The sequence below is a fragment of the Thermobia domestica genome, chromosome 12, assembly GCF_964235325.1.
Source record: "Thermobia domestica chromosome 12, izTheDome1.hap1.1, whole genome shotgun sequence".
Taxonomy (NCBI): Eukaryota; Metazoa; Arthropoda; class Insecta; order Zygentoma; family Lepismatidae; genus Thermobia; species Thermobia domestica.
In genome coordinates, this window is record NC_137465.1 from 11,789,677 (window position 1) to 11,813,182 (window position 23,506).

The following is a 23,506-nucleotide window of genomic DNA, read 5'->3' on the forward strand; positions in this document are numbered from 1 at the left end:
TAACCCATAATTTCGATTATTGCAGAAATTGTCCATTTTCACTACTTTAGACGACGAGATTTGAAAGCGCTGAAATTTTTGTTCGCTCTTTTTCAATTAAACGTTTACATACAGAATTTACCCACACCTAATTTAAGTGAATCTTCATATTGGTCATTTGTTGAATAAAGAATCCAAAATTTAAATATTAGAAAAATTGCTTCCTTTTCCTCTTCGGAAATAAGATTTTCGAAAACGTTTAAACACATTTGTAATTATATATATTCGTTCGGAAAGCAACCTCCGATTGTTTAGAAAAGAAACACCAAAGTAAATACGATGAATTTATATATACACACATCTGAAAACAACTACTTTGCTCCATTTTCAACCTAGTTTCCATAAACATTCAAGCACTTATCATATCTCTGCACTATCTTAGAAATTCCATCAGCATAAAAATCTCCCACCTCTGCCTTGAGCTAGCCTGTGATGGCATCTTTCAGCCAGGGGCGAATCCAGGACGGACTTCTGGGGTAGGGGGCTGTGGGTTATAATACTGCTACTTAGAACTACTTTTAAGAGCTGCAAACTCGGAGATACATATAAAATAAAGTTTCCTCTTCTGGAGGGGGGGATCGCCCCCCTGAATCCGCCACTGCTTTCAGCTCCTCCTCATCACGAAAGCGCTAAGATCGAAGCCACTTCATACGCATCGCTGGGTGACAAATCTGGGCTGAAGGCGGATGATTGAAAACGTCCCATTTGAACTGGCTCAGAAGGTCCTTGGTTATTGAGCAGAGCGAGGTCGAACGGGGGGTGAACGAACCCATTTACGAACAACTTCTTCATTCATCACACTTGGTCCATACACAGCACAAAGTTCCCCATGAATAGTTGCTGCCGAATATTGTTTTGCCGTAAGAAAACAGCTCGCACCTCGTACATGGCAGGGTTTTCTATTGCAGCACACATTTTGAGACGCTTCAAAAGTGGAACTAGTGATCAGACAACCTTCACTGTGCCACGGCTGGATGCAGACTGATCTACTGCGCACGTCTGTGTAAAGATGGTAGCGCTGCACCCACTACTTCACGCAGAGACCAATCGGAGGTTACTTTCCGAATGCACCTCGTACGCACCACACTTTCCCAAACTCCACTTAAGCGAATCTTCTAGAATCTTAGGGAATCTTCTGAATAAAGAAACGTAAATTTCAACAACAAAGAAATTTCCCTTAGGAGCGCAATTCTCGAAAGCTCTGAAACAATTCTCGAAGTGTTCAGTTATTTTTAATGAGGAGTTTATACGTAGAGTTTAGTCTCTCTAACTTCGGGTATTCGTGAGATACCCTATTCTTGATCAAAAAGTATTTTCTTTTCCCTTCCTTTCGTGACGAAGAGAGATCTGTCCAAATTTTATGTTTCTAGCTATGCTAGCATGGCCTGGGCATCCGTAAGTGAGTAACTTCTATTCTTTTATATATTAGAGAAATGTGAATTGGCATAAACACGTGAATAACTTGTAAAAAAAAAAAAAAAAAAAAAAAAAAAATACTGAGTAATTGCACACACGTTATCCCTAATGCAATTTTTTCTTTCTTTCTTTCTCTCTTACTTTTTTCTCTCTTTCTTTCTTTCTCTCTCTCTCTCTCTCTCTCTCTCTTCTTTTTCCTGCAGCTTTCGAATTTCCTAATCTTCATTACTTCTTTGTAATTAGTGTAAGGTTTTTATCGACTGGTCTCGATTTCTCAATAATTTTCTCGTTTCGATTCTCGAAAAGCTTTCCTTGTATCGTTTAGTAAATTCATGTACAAAATTTATGCCCCCCTTTTTTTTTTTCATTAATTTCATCTAGAAGTTACCATAATCCTTCAGCGTCACGAGCGGTCCACGAAGGGTGTGCTACAACAATATTTATACCATATTTATTATTGGAGTATATTGAGTAATGACTTGCATATCTTTTAACGTTGATAAGTGTTCTTCATTATGTTCTTACAAATCACTTTATCAGTTTATAATTTTCATACTATGAATCATGTTAACACTAAAAAAATGTTGCAGATCTAAGACTTGGGTGAAATAGTGTTACCCACGAAACTTTTCAATTAACTCGTTTCGATTTTAGACTTGAAAATGAGACAAGAATCGTCATAATTCTCGTGTTCCCAATGGCAGAACTTTGTCTTTCTGCGATAAGCTTTTGTAAGTCAAAAGTTTTCTGCAAGAATTCTGCCAAAAATTTCTGCAGAAGAAACACTTGTGATTCTTAAAAATACGCTTTACGTGACGTAAAAAACAGTTCAAACTATATTTATGCGACTAATCCGTCCATTTAAGACATCTACACATAGCAGGCATGTTTTTATACTTTTCTGTTGGCTATTTTTTCTCCTCTGGCAATTTTTCTGCACAGGCGCGGCAAAATTGTCTGCGATCACATCGCAGATCGCGGCATATTCTGTTAAGGGGCTCGCGTTGCCCCGAATTTTAAAATCTACTTCTCCGTCTCGTTGGCAACTACTTATGAAATGAAAATGAAATGAAATCTTTGAGTTTAACGTCCGTCCTACGACTATGTCCTTTAGGCTAAGGGAGACTACGATTAAAGCAAATGAGAAAGTCGGAGGAAACGGGAGTACCCCGAAAAAAACACGAGCACGATGTTATTCACCACAAACTAACTTGGCCGGGAATCGAACCACAGACCCCAAGCACCAGAGATAAGCACTCTACCACTGAGGGCAACTACTTGTGAACGAGACTATAGTGCTGTCAAAATGTCTTGAGCCATGGCAAAAATGCGAACTAAAGCTCACACCCTCGACACACCCACGCATTGAGCCAGTTGTATTCAGTTGTTGCTAAGCGAGAGATCCTTAGCGAAAGGGAGTGGAATTCTTTCAGCCGACAGCAGCGCTCGGAAGGGAAGACTAGGTGTCAAGTCAATCTGGTATATCTTTAATCAACGCCAAGGCTGCTTTATTGGCTGAATGACCCTGTATATTTTAATACTACGGTCTACTACGTACATCGTACTGATGTGGTTAGTATCTTTGAAACTATGAATAATTGAGCTCACTATCGACACATTCATAAGAATATTATTCCAACGTTCTGTAGAACAAATCGCTACTGAAGTAATAGACAGTTGTAATACAACGTATATTTTATTTTTAGTACAAAATTAACACTTCTGCTTTTACGGATTACACAAACAAAAGAAATCATACATTAATAAAATCAAAAAAAAGCATAACATTATAACCAAAACCAAAATACAATACATATTAAAACATCTGTACGGCATTCCTCAAAAAATGCACAGCCATTCTGTTGGTTCAACTGGTAGTTCACATCACAAGATGGCAAAAGACAACACCAAACAACGCCTGCATTACTGCTTTCCTTAATCTTACCTCCTTTAATTTGGCCGTTTGTGCAAATCGCTGACATGGAAACTGCTGATAAAATAGTCACTACAGATGACACTGCAACGACTAAGCAGGCTTGACCTGTGAAGGGAGACTTTCATTAAAAGTTCTTATTTCTTACACTACGTCACAAACGAAGTTATATATTAAGGAAGTAAGAAATTCTCCAACATTAGAAATTATGATAGGGTAAATGCACTATCCCCAAGTACTCGGCGATACAATACTTAACAACAGGATTTCTACTGATCTGGAGAAATTATTTCCCTTACTTCCCCTGGCCTTTGGCAGGAAATTACCTTACTTTCATGACAGGTGTCGGATGACATTGACATATAAATAAGGAATAAATAACTGAATATTTGTATGTGAGAAACAGTAATCAATTGCTTATACGTACATTCCACTTATCTTCCATAAAAATCTGAATAACGTCCATTATAATGGTTGGATAAGGCGAAATTGGTATACAATTAATATTAGAAAACGTATTTTATAAAATTTTCCTGACTTTCCCTGATTTCCAGTCTTTTTTTCCTAAAATTTCCTGATCTGCACCATTTTTCCTGACTTCCGTGACCAGTAGGAACTCTGAATAAGCACATCGTGGCTTCATTACAAACGAAAATTTTAATCAGGGCTCCTCAGAAATTCTGCTTCCATGCACCATCTGGCAGAAGAATGAATTTTTGCAAGTATTGCATTTGTGTAAAATGCATATTTTGCTTTAAAAAAAATAATAGCTTCACTTTATAGGAAAGTTAAACCTCAATTAGTACTATTAGCTGCGAAAGGTTACTTTATTTAAATGCATACAGGAAACTTAAAATTTTATTGTTAAATGGATGGAAAATAAACGTGAATAAAACAATAGCCATGGTGATTGGAACGAAGCGGTCGGTGCCAAATATAAAATTAGAAGGGGAGAAAATAGAACAGGTAACTAATATTCGATACCTGGGTAGTATTATTATTGATGGTATGAAGTGTGAAGGTGAAATAAAAGCAAGAATAGGAATGGCAAAAGAAGCCTTTAGGAGGAAGAAAATACTATTTTGTGGGGAGCTTGAATAAAGAGTTTAGAAAAAGACTCATAACATGCTTCGTGTGGACTGTGGAATATTGTATTGTACGGGGCAGACACATGGACATTACGCACAAGTGCTGAAAAACTACGAGAAGCTTTCGAAATGTGGATGTGGAGAAGAATGGAGATAATAGCTAGGTCGAGCGGAAAACTACTAAGAGGGTGTTAGAAATGGTGAAGAAGAAAACAATTTTAGGTATTATGAAGAGGAAGAGAAACTGGTTGGGACATTGGCTAAAAAGGAATACATTATGGCGGACGTGCCATAATGTAGGATATCAAAACAGAGAAATCATACTTGAAGATTCTGTTGTGGCAAGTGACTTGGCAGAATACTTTAATAATAATAATATCAAACGCTCAGGACGATATTGCGGAGCAACAAGAGGGGCGGGGCTGACTACCAGTTACGCTTTCAAGATGATTCTCCAGAACTCGACCGAGGTAGGCTGCTGGAAGTAAAACCATAGTGTAACCTATTACATTAGAAAAAAAAAATCTCACTTTTGCATCTGACAGTATACCTAGTAGAACAGAATAATCAAAACTACTTCAGACTTCATTTTATAGTGGTCACCTTCCCATCATTTGCATGCATATTCACCAGTACTCAGCTGTACGATATTTCTAGACAATATACTACTTAAAAAACAAGTGAGTTTAGTTTTACAGTATGAAACTAGAATAGACTTCCAAACTATGGGAATTCAATACTCAAAGTAATACATCTGTAGTTACAGTTTACAATAGATTAATAAGACAACAATTATGAATGAAATTTCGTGACTTTTTCGTGACCTTTTCTTTCGCAAATCATAAAGTTTAGACACATTCTGAAAAGCGAATTTGGTGCGAATTGAGTCAAATTTTCATGCATGCGACAGAAACGTGCTTTGCTTGCGATTTGGTAGGGTCTACAGCAGAAAATAGGCATTTTTGGTGGTAAAGTTTGACGTTTATAGAACAAAATTTTCCAGTCTATACCATATTTCTCCAGATAAAAAAAAAAAAAAAAAAAAAAAAATTCATGACCTAAAAGCTGTTTCGTGACTTTCTTGACTTTCATGACCGTTTTCTGATTACGTTACTTTTTCGCGACTTTCGTGACCGATAGACACCCTGGACAAGAAGATAAACATGTTCCTCGGACGCAGAATTCATATCAAAAAGCCATACCCGCTCTGCCTTACTGTTTTTTTATGGGGATAAAAGTTGGAACCGGAATCCGTTAATTTGAACCAATTCCGGATTGAAGAGATGGATAACGGAGGAGACAGAACTTACTGTTGGAAAGCAGTATCGATAATCGAATGGAGCTAAGATAACGGTGAGGAATATCCATCCGTTAGTCCACATAATAACTTTTTTTTATTTCTTTTTCCTAATATATAGGTAATTATATCGGTCGAGGTCGTTAATGGATTTAAGATACGGTGACTGATGTCCGTTTCTTAGCCCACACGAAAACTCTCGAGGGGAATTTTTCAATCATGTTTTTCGCAACAGATAGCTAGACCAATTATCTTGGCTGAGCTTATTAATGGAGTTAATCCGTTAATATCTTGATGGGTAACGGTGACTAACCTCCGTATGTTACTTCACACGATAACTGTCGTGGGTTATTTCTTCTGTTTCTCGCAATATATAGGTGGAGTAATTGTCTCAGTCGAGTTTGTTAATGGAGTTAAGGTAACTGTGACTAATGTCCGTCCATTAGTCCACAAGATTACTCTCGAGGGGAATTTTTCAATTATGTTTTCCGCAACAGATAGCTAGACTAATTATCTTGGCTGAGCTTATTAATGGAGTTAATCCGTTAATATCTTGATGGGTAACGGTGACTAACCTCCGTATGTTACTTCACACGATAACTGTCGTGGGTTATTTCTTCTGTTTCTCGCAATATATACGTGGAGTAATTGTCTCAGTCGAGTTCGTTAATGGAGTTAAGGTAACGGTGACTAATGTCCGTCCGTTAGTCCACAAGATTACTCTCGAGGGGAATTTTTCAATTATGTTTTTCGCAACAGACAGCTAGACCAATTATCTTGGCTGAGCTTATTAATGGAGTCAATCCGTTAATATCTTAACGGGTAACAGTAACAACCCCATCCGTTACTCCACGCGATAACTCTTGAACGATTTTTTTTTTTTTTTTTGCAAAAGATAGTGCGATTATCACAGCCGAGTTCGTCAATTTAGTTAATCCGTTAACACTTTACGGGCAATGGTGTTGGTGACTAATCACAGCTATCCATATCCTTTTTATTATTATTATTATTATTATTATTGAAACAAAGGTAGAAGTTACACATCTCACCGTTAGATGGAAGCAAACATCCTCCAGCGGTTGACATCTACTGGACGAAATTGGAACTTCTAGTGCATGTTTCTTATTCCTGCCTACCAGAGTTTACATTTATGTCATTTTTCTGAGAAAATCTACCAGTATTGTTTAGGGGCGACTTTAATTCGATATCAAAGTTTGTGCGGCGAACGCATATCTTCCATTTATCACTGTATGCACAAAATAAATTATATTTTAGAAGTTATTCAACACAATTCTGTTCATATAATTAGTGAAGTCATTTTACACAGTGTTGTTAGAGAAGTGTCGTTGCTCAACGCTTGAATTACGTTCAATATTTTACTTCTGTTATTGTTCACACAATGAAGCTGGAAGGCTGACAATAGGAATTACAAAATTGACAGTTGAGAATGTAATACGTGCTAAACACGTGTGTCGTTCTTAATAGTTCCTGTATGGTGCCATGTTATTTAAAAAAAAAAAAATCTTCCCATGTTGAAAAATAAAAATGCTTGAAGTGCTTTTTTTCTGCTTTATGACTTCTCCTACAGGGATAAACGCCGTCTACTAAACTTAAAAGACGTTGACTGAAAAATATAGTTAGTTTCGCCATGTCAACTGAAGACGATAATGAACTCTTGAAATTTTCATAGCGAGGTTGAATTCTGCTTTTATTATTACTATCTTACTGAAGAGTAAAATTCAATGTTTAGTACATTATGCTGCTGAAAAAGAAATGTTCTAAACAATAAATGTTGACTTATATAGGGTGTTCATAAAATAATTGTAGGATATAAGAGGTCTGAAAATACGCAAGATTTGATCTATTATGTGGGCTATGGGCAAAATTTTGTAATACGGGTCGTCTTGATACTGTATAACTATCTGCAACCAGCTATCAGCAGACTGACTGTACAAGGTCTGTATGATAAGTAATGAGACTCGCCGCGCCGCGGCGCGCGTGTCGCTGGAGCGGGTTTGTCGGTGATGGAGGATGTAGGGGGGGGTCCGAGCAAAGCAACGCACCGCGCGTCAGTTGGCTCCGAGCCTTAGTGGAGCGCGGACAAGCCTTGGACAAAGCCCTTGTGAACATTCTTGTCACGGCGGAAAATCAACAAACATGGAGGGTTCCATCGAACAGCGTTATGCGATCAAATTTTGCGTTCGCCTGGGGAAAACGGCTACTCAGACGCTTTCTCTCATCACGGAGGCCTACAAAGAGGAAGCCCTATCCAAAGCCCAGGTGTTTCGTTGGCACAGTGCGTTCCGGAACGGCCGGGAAAGCGTTGAGGATCTGGAGAGGGCTGGACGCCCGACAACAGTGACTACGGACGAAACTGTGGCAAAAGTGAGGGATCTCCTGAACTCAGACCGTCGATTATCGTTGAGATTGATTGCTGATGAACTCGATATGAACCACACAACAGTGCACAAGATTGTGACGGAACAATTGGGAATGAGAAAAATCTGTGCGAAACTGGTGCCGCGAGTGTTGACTGACGAACAAAAGCAACGACGTGTTGATTGTTGTCAGGAACTGTTGAACCTCATGAACAGTGACCCTAACTTTGAAGATGACGTCATAACAGGTGACGAGTCGTGGGTGTTCCAGTACGACCCTGAAACGAAACGTCAAAGCGCGGAGTGGCACACTCCTGCGTCCCCGCGCCCCAAGAAGGCCAGAATGTCGAAGTCAAAGGTGAAAACAATGTTGATTGTTTTTTTTGACAATGTGGGGGTGGTCCACAAGGAGTTTGTACCCCAAGGACAAGCCGTCAACGCCGCCTTCTACAAACAAGTCCTTGAGAGACTGCACAGGAGCGTCAAGCGGAAAAGACCGGCGATCGCTAGCCGGTGGAAGTTGCATCACGACAATGCCCCTGCCCACACCGCCTTCTTAGTGACCTCCTTTTTGACCCGGATTGGGGTGGAAGTCCTTCCACAACCACCCTACAGCCCAGATGTGAGCCCGGCCGACTTCTTCCTCTTCCCGAAGCTGAAGCCACGCTTGAAAGGAACCCGTTTTGCAGACGTCACAGCCATCCAAGCAGCCGTGACCACATTTCTAAAGGACATGCCGGCTGCTGACTTCCAGGGGGCGTTTGCAGCGTGGAAACATCGATTGCAGAAGTGCATCGACGCAAGAGGAGAGTACTTCGAAAGCTTTTAAGTCCCTGTACAGATCAGATCAATAAAACAATGTTTCCAGACCTGGTCTCATTACTTATCATACAAACCCTGTATGTTAACAGTCTGCAAACGTTAAGTATTAAAAACAAAAAAATGTTTACCCCTGTCTTTTCAGATTATTCAGTTGTGAAAACTGAGGAACAAGGAGCAATCTGAAATTTCTGTACAATTTGCAGCTTAGAAATCGTTACAAAAATTTTAAGTAGAAACTGATGGTAAAATCTTGCTCCGTTTGCTTATGCATTCAGAAACACATGTCTCGATCTACTACTTACTTCTGGTTTTAAACTCAATTCAACTCTCCCCCTCCTCCACCTCTACTAGTCTAAACCAGTGTGTGATGTAATATACTCTTTCCATTCAGACGAAAAAAAAAAAAAACAGGTTTACAAGCTTTGTAGCTCATTCTCTCATTCGTTCGTTCTGAAATGCCTTTCTAGAGCCTGAATACAAAAAGATTGTCACAAAATGCTCCCATAGATTCATAAAAGCCTTTATTTGTACTCTTTCCCTTTTTCAAAAGTTGCAAACCTAGGAAGATACTCCTTGTGAAATTTATGAAAATTTGTCAATCACGGCAGTAGGATTTGTGCTTCCCAAAGTCTGTAATGCGGGCGCACAGTTCTAAAAATGACTGACAGAAATGAGTGTTATGCAATTATTAATTTCAGTAGTCATTCCGCGTCAAAGGTGGGTACGCTATTTACATAGCTACGAATGAGTTCTTAAAATTTTCGTGTACCACCCCAGGACTCATGACACAGGGCTCTTTGTGGCAAGCCGAACGCTCAATTCGATGCACCTCTTGACTCTTTCCTATTTTAATTTTTGCTGCAGTCGTTTGTGGTTTATAAGCACTGTACGTTTTATCTGGAACACCCAGTGTATATTATATCAGAGTATGAAAAATAGCGCTGTTTTTACGTGAAATGATTAGTTTCATCACTTGATTCTTGTAGAGCTCGGAATCTGGGATATTACAATTAACATTTTAAACTAATATTTCTTGCTTTCTAGGCTAGAGTTCGATACTACTACTCAATACCGACGTTCCGTCCTTACTGGGAATCGAAACCAGCATTATGAAACATTTTCATGACAACGGAAGACATAAAGGTGACGTGACACGACTTTCGGGAATATAAGCTAGTATCGATGGTTTTTCAGACTTATCGTATCAAGATCAGTATCTGTTTTAACTACACCGTTTATCAGTTCATTATTTGTGTCTCGCTCCTACGCTATGATTCGCGATGCAGAACAAGCAAAGGGGAGGAGAAGGGAGGGTAACTTCGTACATAAATTAGATGATCACCAATTAATCACTGACAGAAGACAGTTTCAGTGTATGATCACATTTACCACAAGAACTTTTTCTTTTTCGCAGAAAGCATACTTTTTAAGACACCTCGCGTGAGGAAGAGAATCTCGTAACTCAAAGTGCCAAGAATTACTTTTCCTTCACCTACTTTACAGCAGAGCAGAGCAAGCTGCATCTTTTGTGTTTATATAAATCAAACCCACAGCTTCTCTATAGCTGTTACTACAACACTAATTAGCTAAATGTAAAATAAAATAAAAAAGTTCTTGGTCTATCTAGTTTCACTAAAGCACATGCATGATTTTTCAAAAAGCACCATTTCGTGACTAATAAAAAAAAAAAATGCTGCTGGAACAATTACTACTTGCGGAACTCCAAGTTTTCAAGATGTTAAATTGTACGTGCGTTTAGTTCCTTTGTAATTATCTTTCCTTGACGTACGGAGTATTGAAAAAAAAAAAAAAAAAAAAAAAAAAAGCAGAAAAGTGGCATGATAATTTAAACTTATACGGACAGGTTTTACGCAGAATTTGCACTAATTTAAAATTATTTGCTTATCAGATTATAATGAAACTAGTTAAACGCTTTGTTTCGTAATTTTGACTTTAAACAAACTTAGATGAAAGAATTAATATTAAAACTGTTGATATTTCAATGATATTTGCAGTCGAAAAAGGGTTTATACAGAAGCTGATCGGTTTCCATCGAAACAAATGTTGTTGTAGCCAAAATTGTTGCTTGCCTAAGACATTCCATCCCGCCGACTATTGCACATCTGAGTTACCACTGCAACACATTTCGTTGCAACTGCACCAGGGGTATATTGTTAAAATGGCGGAAAGTGAAATAATCTGTATGGATCTCATTTTACTGATTCACTTTGGCAGCACTACAGAACACACAAAACTTACGATCAAATAAGAGAATATTTGAAATTTTGTATCAACGTAAAATTTCCCTTTAAAAAATATATATCAGTAATATTTTCCATTGTACAAACTTTGCCTTTCATCGACTTAAATTTGATTTAAGCTACTCGCTAAGCAAACTGTGTGTTTATTGTAAAAAATATTAACGTGTAACAGTATCTGATGAAGCCAAGTGGATAATTTGCGAAACTATTACACGTTAATAACACCGCCACGCAAAAGTTCTGTACACCGGCTCCCAGGACGATCGCCCGTGTAAATTCCTTTTTATGAGTGAAAAATTTTGAGCGATTTTGGATAGGGAGTACACAAGTTTTTTTGCCCATAAAACAAAATTTGACACGGTCAATCGTCCTAGTGTTTTTCAAAATTTGGATTCTATGTAATCGAATCCATAACCTGGGGTCCGCTGAACAGAACTTTTTTTTTTTTTTTTTTTTTTTTTTTTTTTTTGTATGGCTGAGTTACATATCCTCCCTATCCAAAATCGCGCAAATTTTTCGCCTATAATAAAAAGATTGACACCTGGGGTTTCTAAATTTGGATTCTGTGTAACAAAATACATCGAATCCATACCCTGGGGTTTCTAAATTTGGATTCTGTGTAACAAAATACATCGAATCCATACCCTGGGGTTTCTAAATTTGGATTCTGTGTATCAAAATACATCGAAACCATATCCTGGGGTACGCTGAACAAAACTTATTTTTGTGTATGGCTGTGTAATTTTTACAATAAATTTAGTGTTTTGCTCAGCGAGTTGTTTAAATCAAATTTATATCACTCAGAGATTTGACAATATAAGACATTAAATACCGTACTTTTTCAATAGAGGTAATGGCAACTTAAAAATGTTACTAATAAAAACCCCAATATTATTTGTGTTAATACACTCTCAAAATGGGGTTTAGGTTATAAAGGAGTGCGTTGATTGGAACAGTGATACGAATAACTCCCGATGTGTATTTAAGGGGAGAGTGATGAAAATATTGAACAGATTTACCATATTTTTTTTCAAGCAACTGCATTATTATTATTATTATCAGATACTAATCATCCCCTAATTAAATACAGGCAGTACTTTGATATGTTACTACTTTCTGAAAAAACTCCCCTTCTAGATTGTCTGAGGGGAAATTGTACTATCATGTCATAGAATTATTAACAAGATTTAATTTGTTGTTTTTAGTCATTAGCGAACTACCGTTATTTTAATAGAGTAAAAGGTAATCTATCTCGCTCGTAGAACTCTGTACAAATTTAAATTTGAAATTTGGTATTGATTTATTGGGACACTATAGCCATTAGCCGTCTGCAATTACAGATATACATAGGATTGCTTACGAGGTAAGAGTTGAGGGTGTTTCGTCTCGGAAAATTTACGATTTAAATTTGAGGTACAATCTCGTCTTGCATCTGGTCGTGAAAATTCTGTCTTGCTTCTTGCTTTGTACCGTAGGAAAAACTTTTCCCTACATACGCAGTCATGTAAAGTACAAGCTATGAAAATATCTATTTTTCCATATTTTCTGGGCTCTCCCCGCCCCCTTTTGAACTACTAAAATTACTCGAAATTAAAGAAATACAAACAGAAAATTTAGCACTAGTTCCCCTTTAAATTTACATAGAACTCTTCTTGGAAAGTTTGAGCGTTTGAAACACGATTGCAAAGAAATCTACGAACGAATTTCCTTGGCTTACGTCAAACGCAAGGTGACCTGTATCCAGCATGATTATGACACGCCTCACACAGAAGCAACGAAAGAAAGAGAGAGAGAGAGAAAAAAAAAGGCCTTTCATTTGTGTTACACCTTTGGTCCCTGTTTCGCGATAAGTAAATCCCTCCACTTGGCTATTTCTGTACCTCTCGCGTCAATGGTACGCTGGAGAGGAAGAAAAGGGTTATGTTTCAATAAAGAACCACGCCCACTCGGAAGAAACTCGGTCGATTTGAGAATAAAAAGCTGTACGTACGCGTTCAACATTCAAATGCTGAATAAACAAAAGGTTTTTGCTACCTATTTAGCAGAGGTACGATAACAGACGTGTGTCAAAACAAATGGTAGACAAGAAAGAGTTGAATAATTGTACCCTCCGTGTCACTTTCCTTTTGACTTGAAGTTGCCGAACAAATTGAGTTCTCTGCACTTCATTTATCCCTCCTTTAGTTAAAGTGAATTAATGTGTGTGTGTGGGCATTAAGTCTTTTCTTGTCGTAGAAAATATAACTCTTGATGTTAAAGAATTCAAAATAGTCGTGTAGAATACTTCCTAATTTAATCTTTAGATCAGCATGTTAGCTAACAGTGTGTCACGTATTACTCATCAAGCCATCATTTATTTATGACTCATTATACAAAAGTTATCATACACTAATTTATTCTTTTGTTTAAAGTACATTTATAAATACAAATGGCTATATGGCACGTAAGATACTTTGTTATGATTAATTTTTCAATAATTTTAATATTAATATAAGCTGGTTGTAATTAATTTATCCATTTGGTTATTATAAATACAGGTTGGTTATAATTAATTACTTCATCTGGTTCTTTTTTGGAATCGATTTAGCATTCTAAATACGATCTTTTCAACCCTCTATTTGAACAGGAAGTGGTAGGATCAATTACTTCCTGTTTCAACGTTGGTCACTATAAAGTAAAATCAATTAAGCATCCTAAGGAAAATAGTTTGTATATTCCCTCTCCGCTCTAATCTCTTTACTAAGAATCTCCTACCAGTTTCGATATTAAGAAAATATCGAGCCATATAAATTAAGCTCTTTCAGGTGATGTACACTTCACACTACTACTCATTTCTAACTACTTCGCTATCGAATCGTGTCAAGGGGTAAGAGTGGACCTGAAAAGGTAGGGGAACGCATGACGTCAGGTCGTCACCGTACCTAACTTTTTTTTTTTATTAGAAAATAGAGACCACCATAGTTATTTTTGGAAGTGGTGGAATGGCGTCCCACTCACTTTTACCCCCTGGTGTCAGTACAAAAAAGGAAGCCGGAAATAATTATTTGTTCTAGTTTCAGATAAAATTTTTACATTGAGATGACAACAATGAATCACGGGAAAACCATTCTGGGTCAACGGGCACGCGCGGGTTTCGAATCTAGGATCTCCGGACTGCGAAACTAGAAATAACTCTTTATCTCCATTTAAACAGTTCGTACTAAACTAAAACAATAAATCTGGAAAGATTTGGTTGCACAGTAACAACCTTTCTTAGAAAAGCATACTTTGCACTTTCTGTGACGTAGTCCGCAGTTGCTGACTACAGTGTGTTTCTCAGGCTGCTAACCGTAACGTACTTGATATTTGTTAGTTCAGTCAAAATTAATTTGTTTCCATTTATTTACAATCTTTTTGTATTTCTCAAATTGCTTTAATAATAATAATAATAATAATAATAATAATAATAATAATAATAATAATAATAATAATAATAATAATAATAATAATAATAATCCCTTCAGTACAAAATATCTTCAGAAATACTCGAGAGCTGAGTTAAAGAACGATTGTGAGGCAGAAACAGGCTCCAGCAAGTCTAAGAATTTAAACTAAAAAGAAAACACTGTCTAGCCATGAAATCTTTAAATAGAATGGTTTAAGTTTCTGATATAGAATAAAATATACAGCAATAGAAGATGATGATGGATTATAATATAAAGTCATACACGAAAAGTTTGACATTGAATCGACATTTCTTTTACGATTCTAAAGTCCAAAGAAAGTTCTTAAAATAACCAAAGAGTAATAAGGATCCTTCTATTAATAAAATGCCAACACAGGGAATAGAATGCATGAAAGTTAAGCACATAACAAAAAAGTACATAGTTTGTAGATAGAGAGACAGAAAAGGAAGAAAAATGAGAAAAGATTAAATAAAGAGAAATAGAAAAAGAGCAAAGAGAGAAAATACATAGAAAACAAAGAAAAAGAGAGAGAAAGAAAGAGAAAGAGAGAGAGAGAAAAAATGAAATCTAAGTTTTACGTCCCACGGTTATGCCGGTTAGGCTAAAGGAGACGGTGATAATGAGAGATGAGTGAAATGGTGGAATGAAGAAAGTGGGAGGAAACGGGAGAACCCCGAGAAAACCCACGAGCACGGTGTAGAGAGAGAGAGAGTGGTGATCGAAGCTATTCTTACTTGGGACAGTTAATCCATCTCGAAAAGGCATTTCTCGGTCTCTTGCCGTTTGAAACTGGAAGTAGTAGTAAATTTCTACAACTTCTGGTCGAGAACGAGATGCGCAGGTAACGATAATATTTCTCGAAACCCTGGACAGATTAAAAAAAAAAAAAAGTGTCACTATCTACTACCTATTTTGTTCTGTAGCGATGAACGTTCAAATCGGAAATTATTAATTTCTACTTCTTTCGGTTTGAACAGAGGATATGGATCCGATCGTTGGAATGCTGAATCGATTGCAAAAACAGCGCAACACCGAACAGCATTCTCTGCCTCTTGCCGTTTTTGTTCTGGTACCTCTCAAAATGAAATTAAATCTTTCAGTTTAACGTTCCACGATTATGTCTCTTTAGGCTAACGGAGACAAAGCAACTGAATAAAATAATCGGTGGAACGAAAATGTGGGAGGAATTTGCGGTACTCCGAGAAAACCCAAGGACACGATGTTGTCCATCTGAAACTTACTTGATTGGGAGTCGAACCAGGGAATCCACGCACCAGAAGTAAGTAGGACTTCACCATACTGTAGAGACCTGCACGGGCCGAATATTTCGGCCCGAGCCCAATCCTGCCCGAATGTACCTAGGCCCGGCCCAGCCCGGGCCCGAATTTTTTTGAGATTTTCGGCCCGAGCCCGGACCGAATTAAAAATTCTTGGCCAAAGCCTGGCCCGGGCCCGATAAATTTTTAAAGTTTCATTTTGTAACATTTTTCAAGGGCACACTTCTTCAACGTTTGCCTTTATTCTAATTATCGTTTAACGAAAGTCAATAATTATTAAAGAATTGCAATTAATCGGCCCCAGCCCGGCCCTACCTGAAGAGAAATCAGTGTCGGCCCACCCAAGCCCGACCCGGCCCAAAGAAATAACAGAGTCGGCCCGGCCCGTGCAGGTCTCTACCATACTGAGCCCCTTACGCCCCCTGATACCTGTCCACAGGCGCACACAAAGATAACTGTTCTACAATATTTCAAATACTTATGCATAGCATATTCTGGAAATCTGAACGCGAATGATTATAAAAGAACCGATGGAATAAAATAGTAAGAAAACGAGAGAACCCACGCAGACGATGTCTCCACTTCGAACTCACATGGACTGGGATCGAATCAGAGACCCCTCGGACCCGAAGTAAAAGCCCTCTACCACTTTTAAACTTCAATTTCTTATTAAATTATTCTTTATACTTTTGATTACTACTAGACTCGACAAGAACACGAGCAACGAGGATAGTTAAAGACTCTTATGTTTTTCAGTGAGACTCGAACCCAGGATGAGTTTCGTCTTACGATAAGCCTAACGGCCCAAGACCACTCGACCACACCACACTGGTTAGCATGGAGTCACCGTAATCCTATGGATCTTTTATGCAACAAACCTGAAGATTAGCAACGGAAATAACACAGAGATGAAAGTGTGGTGTAACGAAGTACAGTCAGGAATAAATGATACGGTAAAAACAAATTATTCCAAGACGCACATATTTGTACAGTCCGCAGCAAAAAACCTGCAACATAAGCATGTAAGTTTATTCTGAAACAACGCCTAACAGCCCAGGGAATCAACATAACATCTAAGTGGCACGAATCACGCCAGGAGAAACCTCGGCGTCCTTCCCTGCACACTTATTTTGGGACAAAGGACTTCGTCGTGACGATATTAACGGATTCACTCCAAAGCTAACTCGCTTGAGATAATCTCTGCTACCTACTGCAAAAATAGGATTCAAAAATTTGCTTTCATTCAAGAGTTATTGTGTGTAGTAACGGACGGACGGACGTATTAACATTACAGAGGTTCATTCATTTATATTGAGACGAATTTGAATGTGCCACTGTGTATATCAGGACGAGCCGACGAACAGACATCGAAAAATAAATTTTTCGATATGTAAGGGCTTTGAAATGTGTAAATTCTTTCAAATCTCCAATATTTTTTTCTTTCTTACGATCGTCATACTTTTTTCTCTTCGTGTCGTTGGTCGAAAGTAATAAAAAAAATAGAAAGTGAAATTTAAAAAAACTGTCAATGAAATTTGAAATTATAACAAAGGACACACTTCGGATACAACCTCATACGAAACATACTATGTATTTATACTTGCATCAGTATTTGAAATTTCAACATCGACCACAAAAGGCAATTCGTTCGTTTATGTAATTCTCTGAAATGGAAAATGAAATGAAATCTGTTTTACGTCCCACGATTACGCTGGCTAGGCTAAAGGAGATGGTGATGATGAGAAATGAATCAAGTAGTGGAATGAAGAAAGTGGGAGAACCCTGTGAAAACCCACGCGCACAGTTTGTCCATCACGAGGCTTACTTGGCGCGAGCTGGGATCAAACGAAAGATCCCATGTACCATAGGTGAACGCTCTACCACTCAGCCACCGCGGCCTCCATAATTCTCTGAAATCTAGGGATCCATACTGTATATTGCTGCTTCTTTTAAAACATATCAAGTTATAATAAATATGCGGCAGCCATTAAGCTAATTCCGCAATAAATGTAATATTGTTTGTAAGAGGTCACGTCAATTAAGTTGAACTAGTTGGCACAGACTTGTGTCTGAATTGCCTGCATTAATGTAATACTTATTTATTTTCCACCATATTCATGGCATTTAAAGAAGAAAAAAAAAAACTCGTCAGCAACTACGTCTGCCTAGTGTAGTTCAACTTTCAGAACTCAATATTGCAATTGCTTATGCTTCTAGCTTTTGTATATACCATTTATAGAAAGTTTGGTAGGATTTACGAACAAATACGTGATGCATCAAGTTGTACGCTAAAATGAAATTTCGAAATTTGCTAAATCATAGAAAGATTTGAGTTTCTTACCGAAAGTAAACATAAATAGTGTATAACTTCTTTTTGAGTTCAATTTCTAACAATGTGAGAAGCGGTATAGTACTTGGGAGCTGGTCTGTAGCGAAAAAGCGTTGGGTAGAAAATGTTTAAAGGAAGCAACATATCGGAACACATAACAAAAGAAATGTTTTGTTTATGTTTTGTTTATTAATACAGTGAAAACCTTAGAGGAGAAAGAAACAAAACTTGTAACAATAAAAAGGGGAAACCCAGAAGGAAAAGCTTTGACTACGCCATTATAGCCATTAAATATGGCAAAAAGAGAACATTTATTAAACGGCCTCACATTTTCAAATATCATCCCTTGTCTACAGAGACCGCGAAAAGACTACGTTAAAAATTCTAATTCACGATATCCTGAATGATATACAACCTAGCTTAGGACAGTTATAATGTTGGTTGCATATAGACAAGGGACAAAAGGCGAATTTCTTAATTATTATAAAGACCCCGCTAATTCCTTACAGTAAAGAGTCACATTATACGGCCAGGGTCGGATTTAACATTTTGGCGCCCCTAGGCCCAATAATTTTTTTCGTCCCCTAGTCTGGTTAAAGTTACTTTCCTAAAAACCTTTATTAAAAAATTACAGCCAGTTCTCCCGTGTTTGAGATCAATGTTGTAACGAAGTTGATGCATAATGTTGAAAAATAATTTAACTTTACCAACAATTATTTGTTCCAATGAACTTCAAAATCAGAATGCTTTATTAGCCTGATTTTTTAAATCAATTCAAAAAAAATGTTAAGTTATGGCTATTTATTTTTATTTCTAGATATTTTTTAATTTTTTTTCTCTCGGCCGTGCGCCCCCTGGGAGCTTGCACCCAGAGGCCCGGGCCTATTGGGAAATCCGGCCCAGTACACGGCACTACGTGTGGGGTAACGAAGTTCTTTAATAACCGAATAACAAAATGGTACGGAGTTTGCGTGGTTATATGCAAACTCGAATAAATAAATAAATAAATAAATAAATAAATAAATAAATAAATAAATGCATTTGTTAAATGTAAATGATTAGAATTTTTAATTAAGCAAGATTTTAGCCCGTGTACAGCGAATGGAAGGCTTGGGAGAACCTACTACTAAAATCAAGCAAAAATCAAGGAAGAATAATTTTCACAGGGATTGACATAAAAATTTAGAAATAACTTGTCATGTTTTTTTGGATCGAAAGTTCACTAGTTCTGGACCATAAAATCTCTAGCCTGAAACACTGTTTATGATAACATCCAAATGAAAGCTCAATTATCACCACTAAATGAAACCTTTCAGTTTAACGTCCCACGGTTATACTTTTTTTTAGGCTAAGGGAGACTATGATTAAAGCAAGTGAATGATGATGGAAGAATTGATGGAATGAGAAAGTGGGAGGAAACGGGAGTATCCCGAGAAAACCCATGGACACGATGTTGTCTACCATAAACTTGCTTAGACGGGGATCGAAACAGGGATTGCACGCCCCGGATGTAAGCGGCCTACCACAAAACCACCGTGCTCTCAACAAATTGTCAAGAGATATGAAAGAATTTGATGTCTCTCTGATTACAATGTCAGAATCTGAGGATTAGTTGACCGAAAGCTTCATTTCAATTTGAGAGCAAAATTAAAATAAAATGTAAAAACTTATAACCAAAGTGCTGTTTAAAACTGCTTTATGACCTAATTTAAGAGATAATTGTGCGTTTACAGATTTATTGGAGACTTAACTACACTGTGGCACTAAAATTAAGAATATTACATATCCCACAAGTACTTGATTTCAGCTTTTAAGAACTATGTTATTAACCCTTTTAAATTATGGCTTTTTTTAAATGGTAAATTATATACTTTCGGTCAAGCAGCTACAGCATCATCCCTATTTATTCTAGGATCGTGGTTCGTACCTCATTCTATTCAGAACACAACATCCTTTCAAATGGTATCATTCACATTTCCTTATTATGTCTATGAGGCGGGAAATTAAGAGAAATTGGGATTTCTCTTGATTTTTTAAAAAAAATTTGAGCCCCTCTGGACCTTCCTGTGTTAACGCACAGACGTCAAAATAAACTGAAAAATACGAAGGGGTGTACTAAATGTGTGTACAAAATTTCAAGCTTCTACCTTGAATAGTAAGGACGGGAAAAAATATTTACCAGCGAGTCCCACAATGCCCCAGATTACTCCAAAAGATAATATACAAATTTCCTGAGACATCCCTATTTATCCTAGGAACATGGTTCGTACATCATTCTCTTCAGAATAGAACAACCTTTGAAACGGTACCATTCGTATGTGTCCGTCATGTATCTAAGGCATGAAAATTGCGAATGAAAAGGTATTTCTTGTCAAAAATAACCCTTATTAAAACTTTTTGCCCGTCTTGACCCCCCTGTTTTAACAGAGAGATCTGAAAAAATTGAAAAATACTACGAGGCACTGGATGTATGTGCAAAATTTCAATATTTTAGGTGCAAGTAAGCCCACCAAAAAAATAGGCCCACCGAAGAATTATTTTTTGTAAATTATGACGTCATCACCTCCTATGTCTCGACGCAGAAAGACGTGAAACCGTACGTAACGGGTTCTACAATGTATCTATGCTTAGAAAAAAAGAAAAGAAAACGAAAATTTTTATTAGTTCTTTTTTAATCGAATAATGAAGACACTATCAAATATACTAAAAGTAGTATATATAATTTAAAAAGGTTAATGATAGTATAGATTCCCGTGATTAGAATCAAAGCTGATTTTATTGCAATTAAGGACTATGAATGTATGACTAACCTATTCCTGCTTGTCCTACGACCCATGATAGTCGAAGGAAAAGCATAACACCCCAAATGTTGAGCAGACATCTTACTAGAACACCTTTGATCCATCCGAATTTCACTGTGCCTTCGGTCTCTTTTTCTCCTTGGACGGCAGGAACTGTTTGCTACAAAGAAAGAAAAAATATATATATTAGACACCAGCATGAAAATTACTGTAAGGGCAGCACATATATTTAATAGCGTTATTATTCAAAATATTCCCTCTGAACGAAACTTATCCCTTTGCGAACAAGCATGTCCTACGATATGTCCTTTAGGCTAAGGGAGACTATGATTAAGGCAAGTGAATGATGGAAAAAATGCTAGAATGATAATGTGGGAGAAAACTGAAGTACTCCGAGAAAACCCTTGGACACAATGTTGTCCATCATAAACTAACTTGACCTGGGATCGAACCACAAACCCAACCACCAGAGGTAAGAAGCATGACAAAAAGTAGTGGTTCCCTCCTAGGACAACGTTAAAACATATCCTCAAATATTACCCAGAAGATCATAACTTTTTAATCTTTCTATCACCATCCACCATCGTACACAAGTCTAGAATGACACTAAACTTAGAACATGGCTGTACAGCAGTGTAGCCAGCAAGTTCTAGGGAGCCATGACTTTTTCAGGGTGGCCGGACTGTCCACATATAAAAATAAACCAGAAGTTTTTTCGCAATATCAAACCATCAGTAACTCCCCATACTAACATAGATTTTACACACGCATGTTATTTTCAGTGCGTTACCTTTTCGGGAGGTCCTTACAGATCTTGAAGTCAGAACCACAGGTTGTACAAAAAGAACACAAAATCTGTTGATGAAGGTCCACTTTTTGGCACTTTTCTATCTATATAAACTTCGAGACTGATTAACGCTCAGGCCCAACTTGAAATCTTGGCTGTACACAGATTTGAGACGTAAGGCACCACTAAAGAAGGATTTTTGGAAATTCGACGGGGAAGGGGGAGACTAGGGATGACAATTGAAGACTACAGGGGGGAAAAAAGGAGGAAAGTCAGTTTTTATAACTTGACACAATTGCTGTGTTTTACACTAACAACTCCTTCTTCCCTTGTAGGCGAAATCTTTAGCATTAAATTTCTTAGTGACTAATCTCCTTACTCCATGCAAACTACACCTATGAGGCTACATAATTCTGCTGTTAATTCATTTTCGATTTTTTTCACGACTTACCTCCTTTCTCCTCTGAGGTCTTCAATTATTATGTTAAAATGGCTATATCTCAGAATTCTTGAAAGTTAAGAGACACGAATTCGGTATACGGACATCATTTAAAATAATATGCATTTAAGCAATTTTCTTTTTATGGTCTAAAAGGGGAGAAAATGGGCAAAAAGGGAAAAAAATAGTGATTATTATTATCATCATAAAATGTCTATAGCTTGGACTCTTATTAACAGAAAGATCAAATTTAGTATTTGGAGTTTTCATTTAACGTAACTGGACTTTTTTTTTTTAAATCCCCTATACGGTAAGAAGAAACTATGGGAATGCAGTTGTTATAAATAATTATTTGGAAATTCCTTAAGGTTTGCGACGATAATATATATATATATATATATATATATATATATATATATATATATATATATATATATATATATATATATATATATATATATATATATATATATATATATATATATATATATATATATATTTGATTGTTTATATATTTTCGATCCGTATATATCGGGTTTAAGGATAAATTTGCTCCTGAATTGTTCCTTCATTCGAAGAGAAACAAAAAGAAATAATTTACAATGTTACACTAATTAATGTTGATTTTGTAAACTATATATTTCAAGCTTGCATTTCAATTATATATGCATTGGTTCTAGCAATAACAATTCGCTGTTTGTGGTTGCTTAGAAACGATATAGAACGTGTTGTATATAAAAAGTAGGAACTTCAATCGAATCTTAGTAAAGAGTAAATGTAAAAACTTATGCGAGTTCAAATAATCTTTGTAAAAGCTAATACGGTATATCAAATTATGATCCCTCTGACATATGTTTTCTTTGCTTTTATTGTTTAAGAGTCTTCATCCCGGCGAAATTAAAATACTGCTAATTTTACAGTAATTATGTGATATCTTCAAATAGATAAAAGATAATCGAAATGTGGAACAAGAGCGCCCTAGACATTATTTTACATGAGAAACGACTCACTTATCTGCTTTCGATTTCGAGCCATTTTGAAAATCGGCATTTATTTTCGCGTTTCTAAACAGCTGAAAACAGAAAGCCGCTAGGTGACTTGTGATAACGGTACCTCACGCAAAATAATATTGTCTAGGGCGCTCTTGTTCCATATTTCAATTATCTTTTATCTATTTGAAGATATAACATAAT

The 23,506-nt window shown here is 36.9% G+C and overlaps 1 protein-coding gene across 3 annotated transcripts in view; it reads right to left on the reverse strand.

Annotated features, from left to right (window-relative positions):
• The window catches only part of Ncc69 (sodium chloride cotransporter 69), a 268,620-nt gene that overhangs the window by 85,409 nt on the left and 159,705 nt on the right, over positions 1–23,506 (reverse strand). For 2 of the 3 annotated variants that reach the window (XM_081733467.1, XM_081733465.1), the window contains exon 2: positions 21,097–21,247. In XM_081733467.1, the coding sequence (XP_081589593.1) occupies positions 21,097–21,247 (151 nt within the window). Of the gene's footprint in view, positions 1–3,400; positions 3,497–21,096; positions 21,248–23,506 lie in introns of all 3 variants that reach the window. The other variant, XM_081733466.1, reaches the window with a different exon arrangement.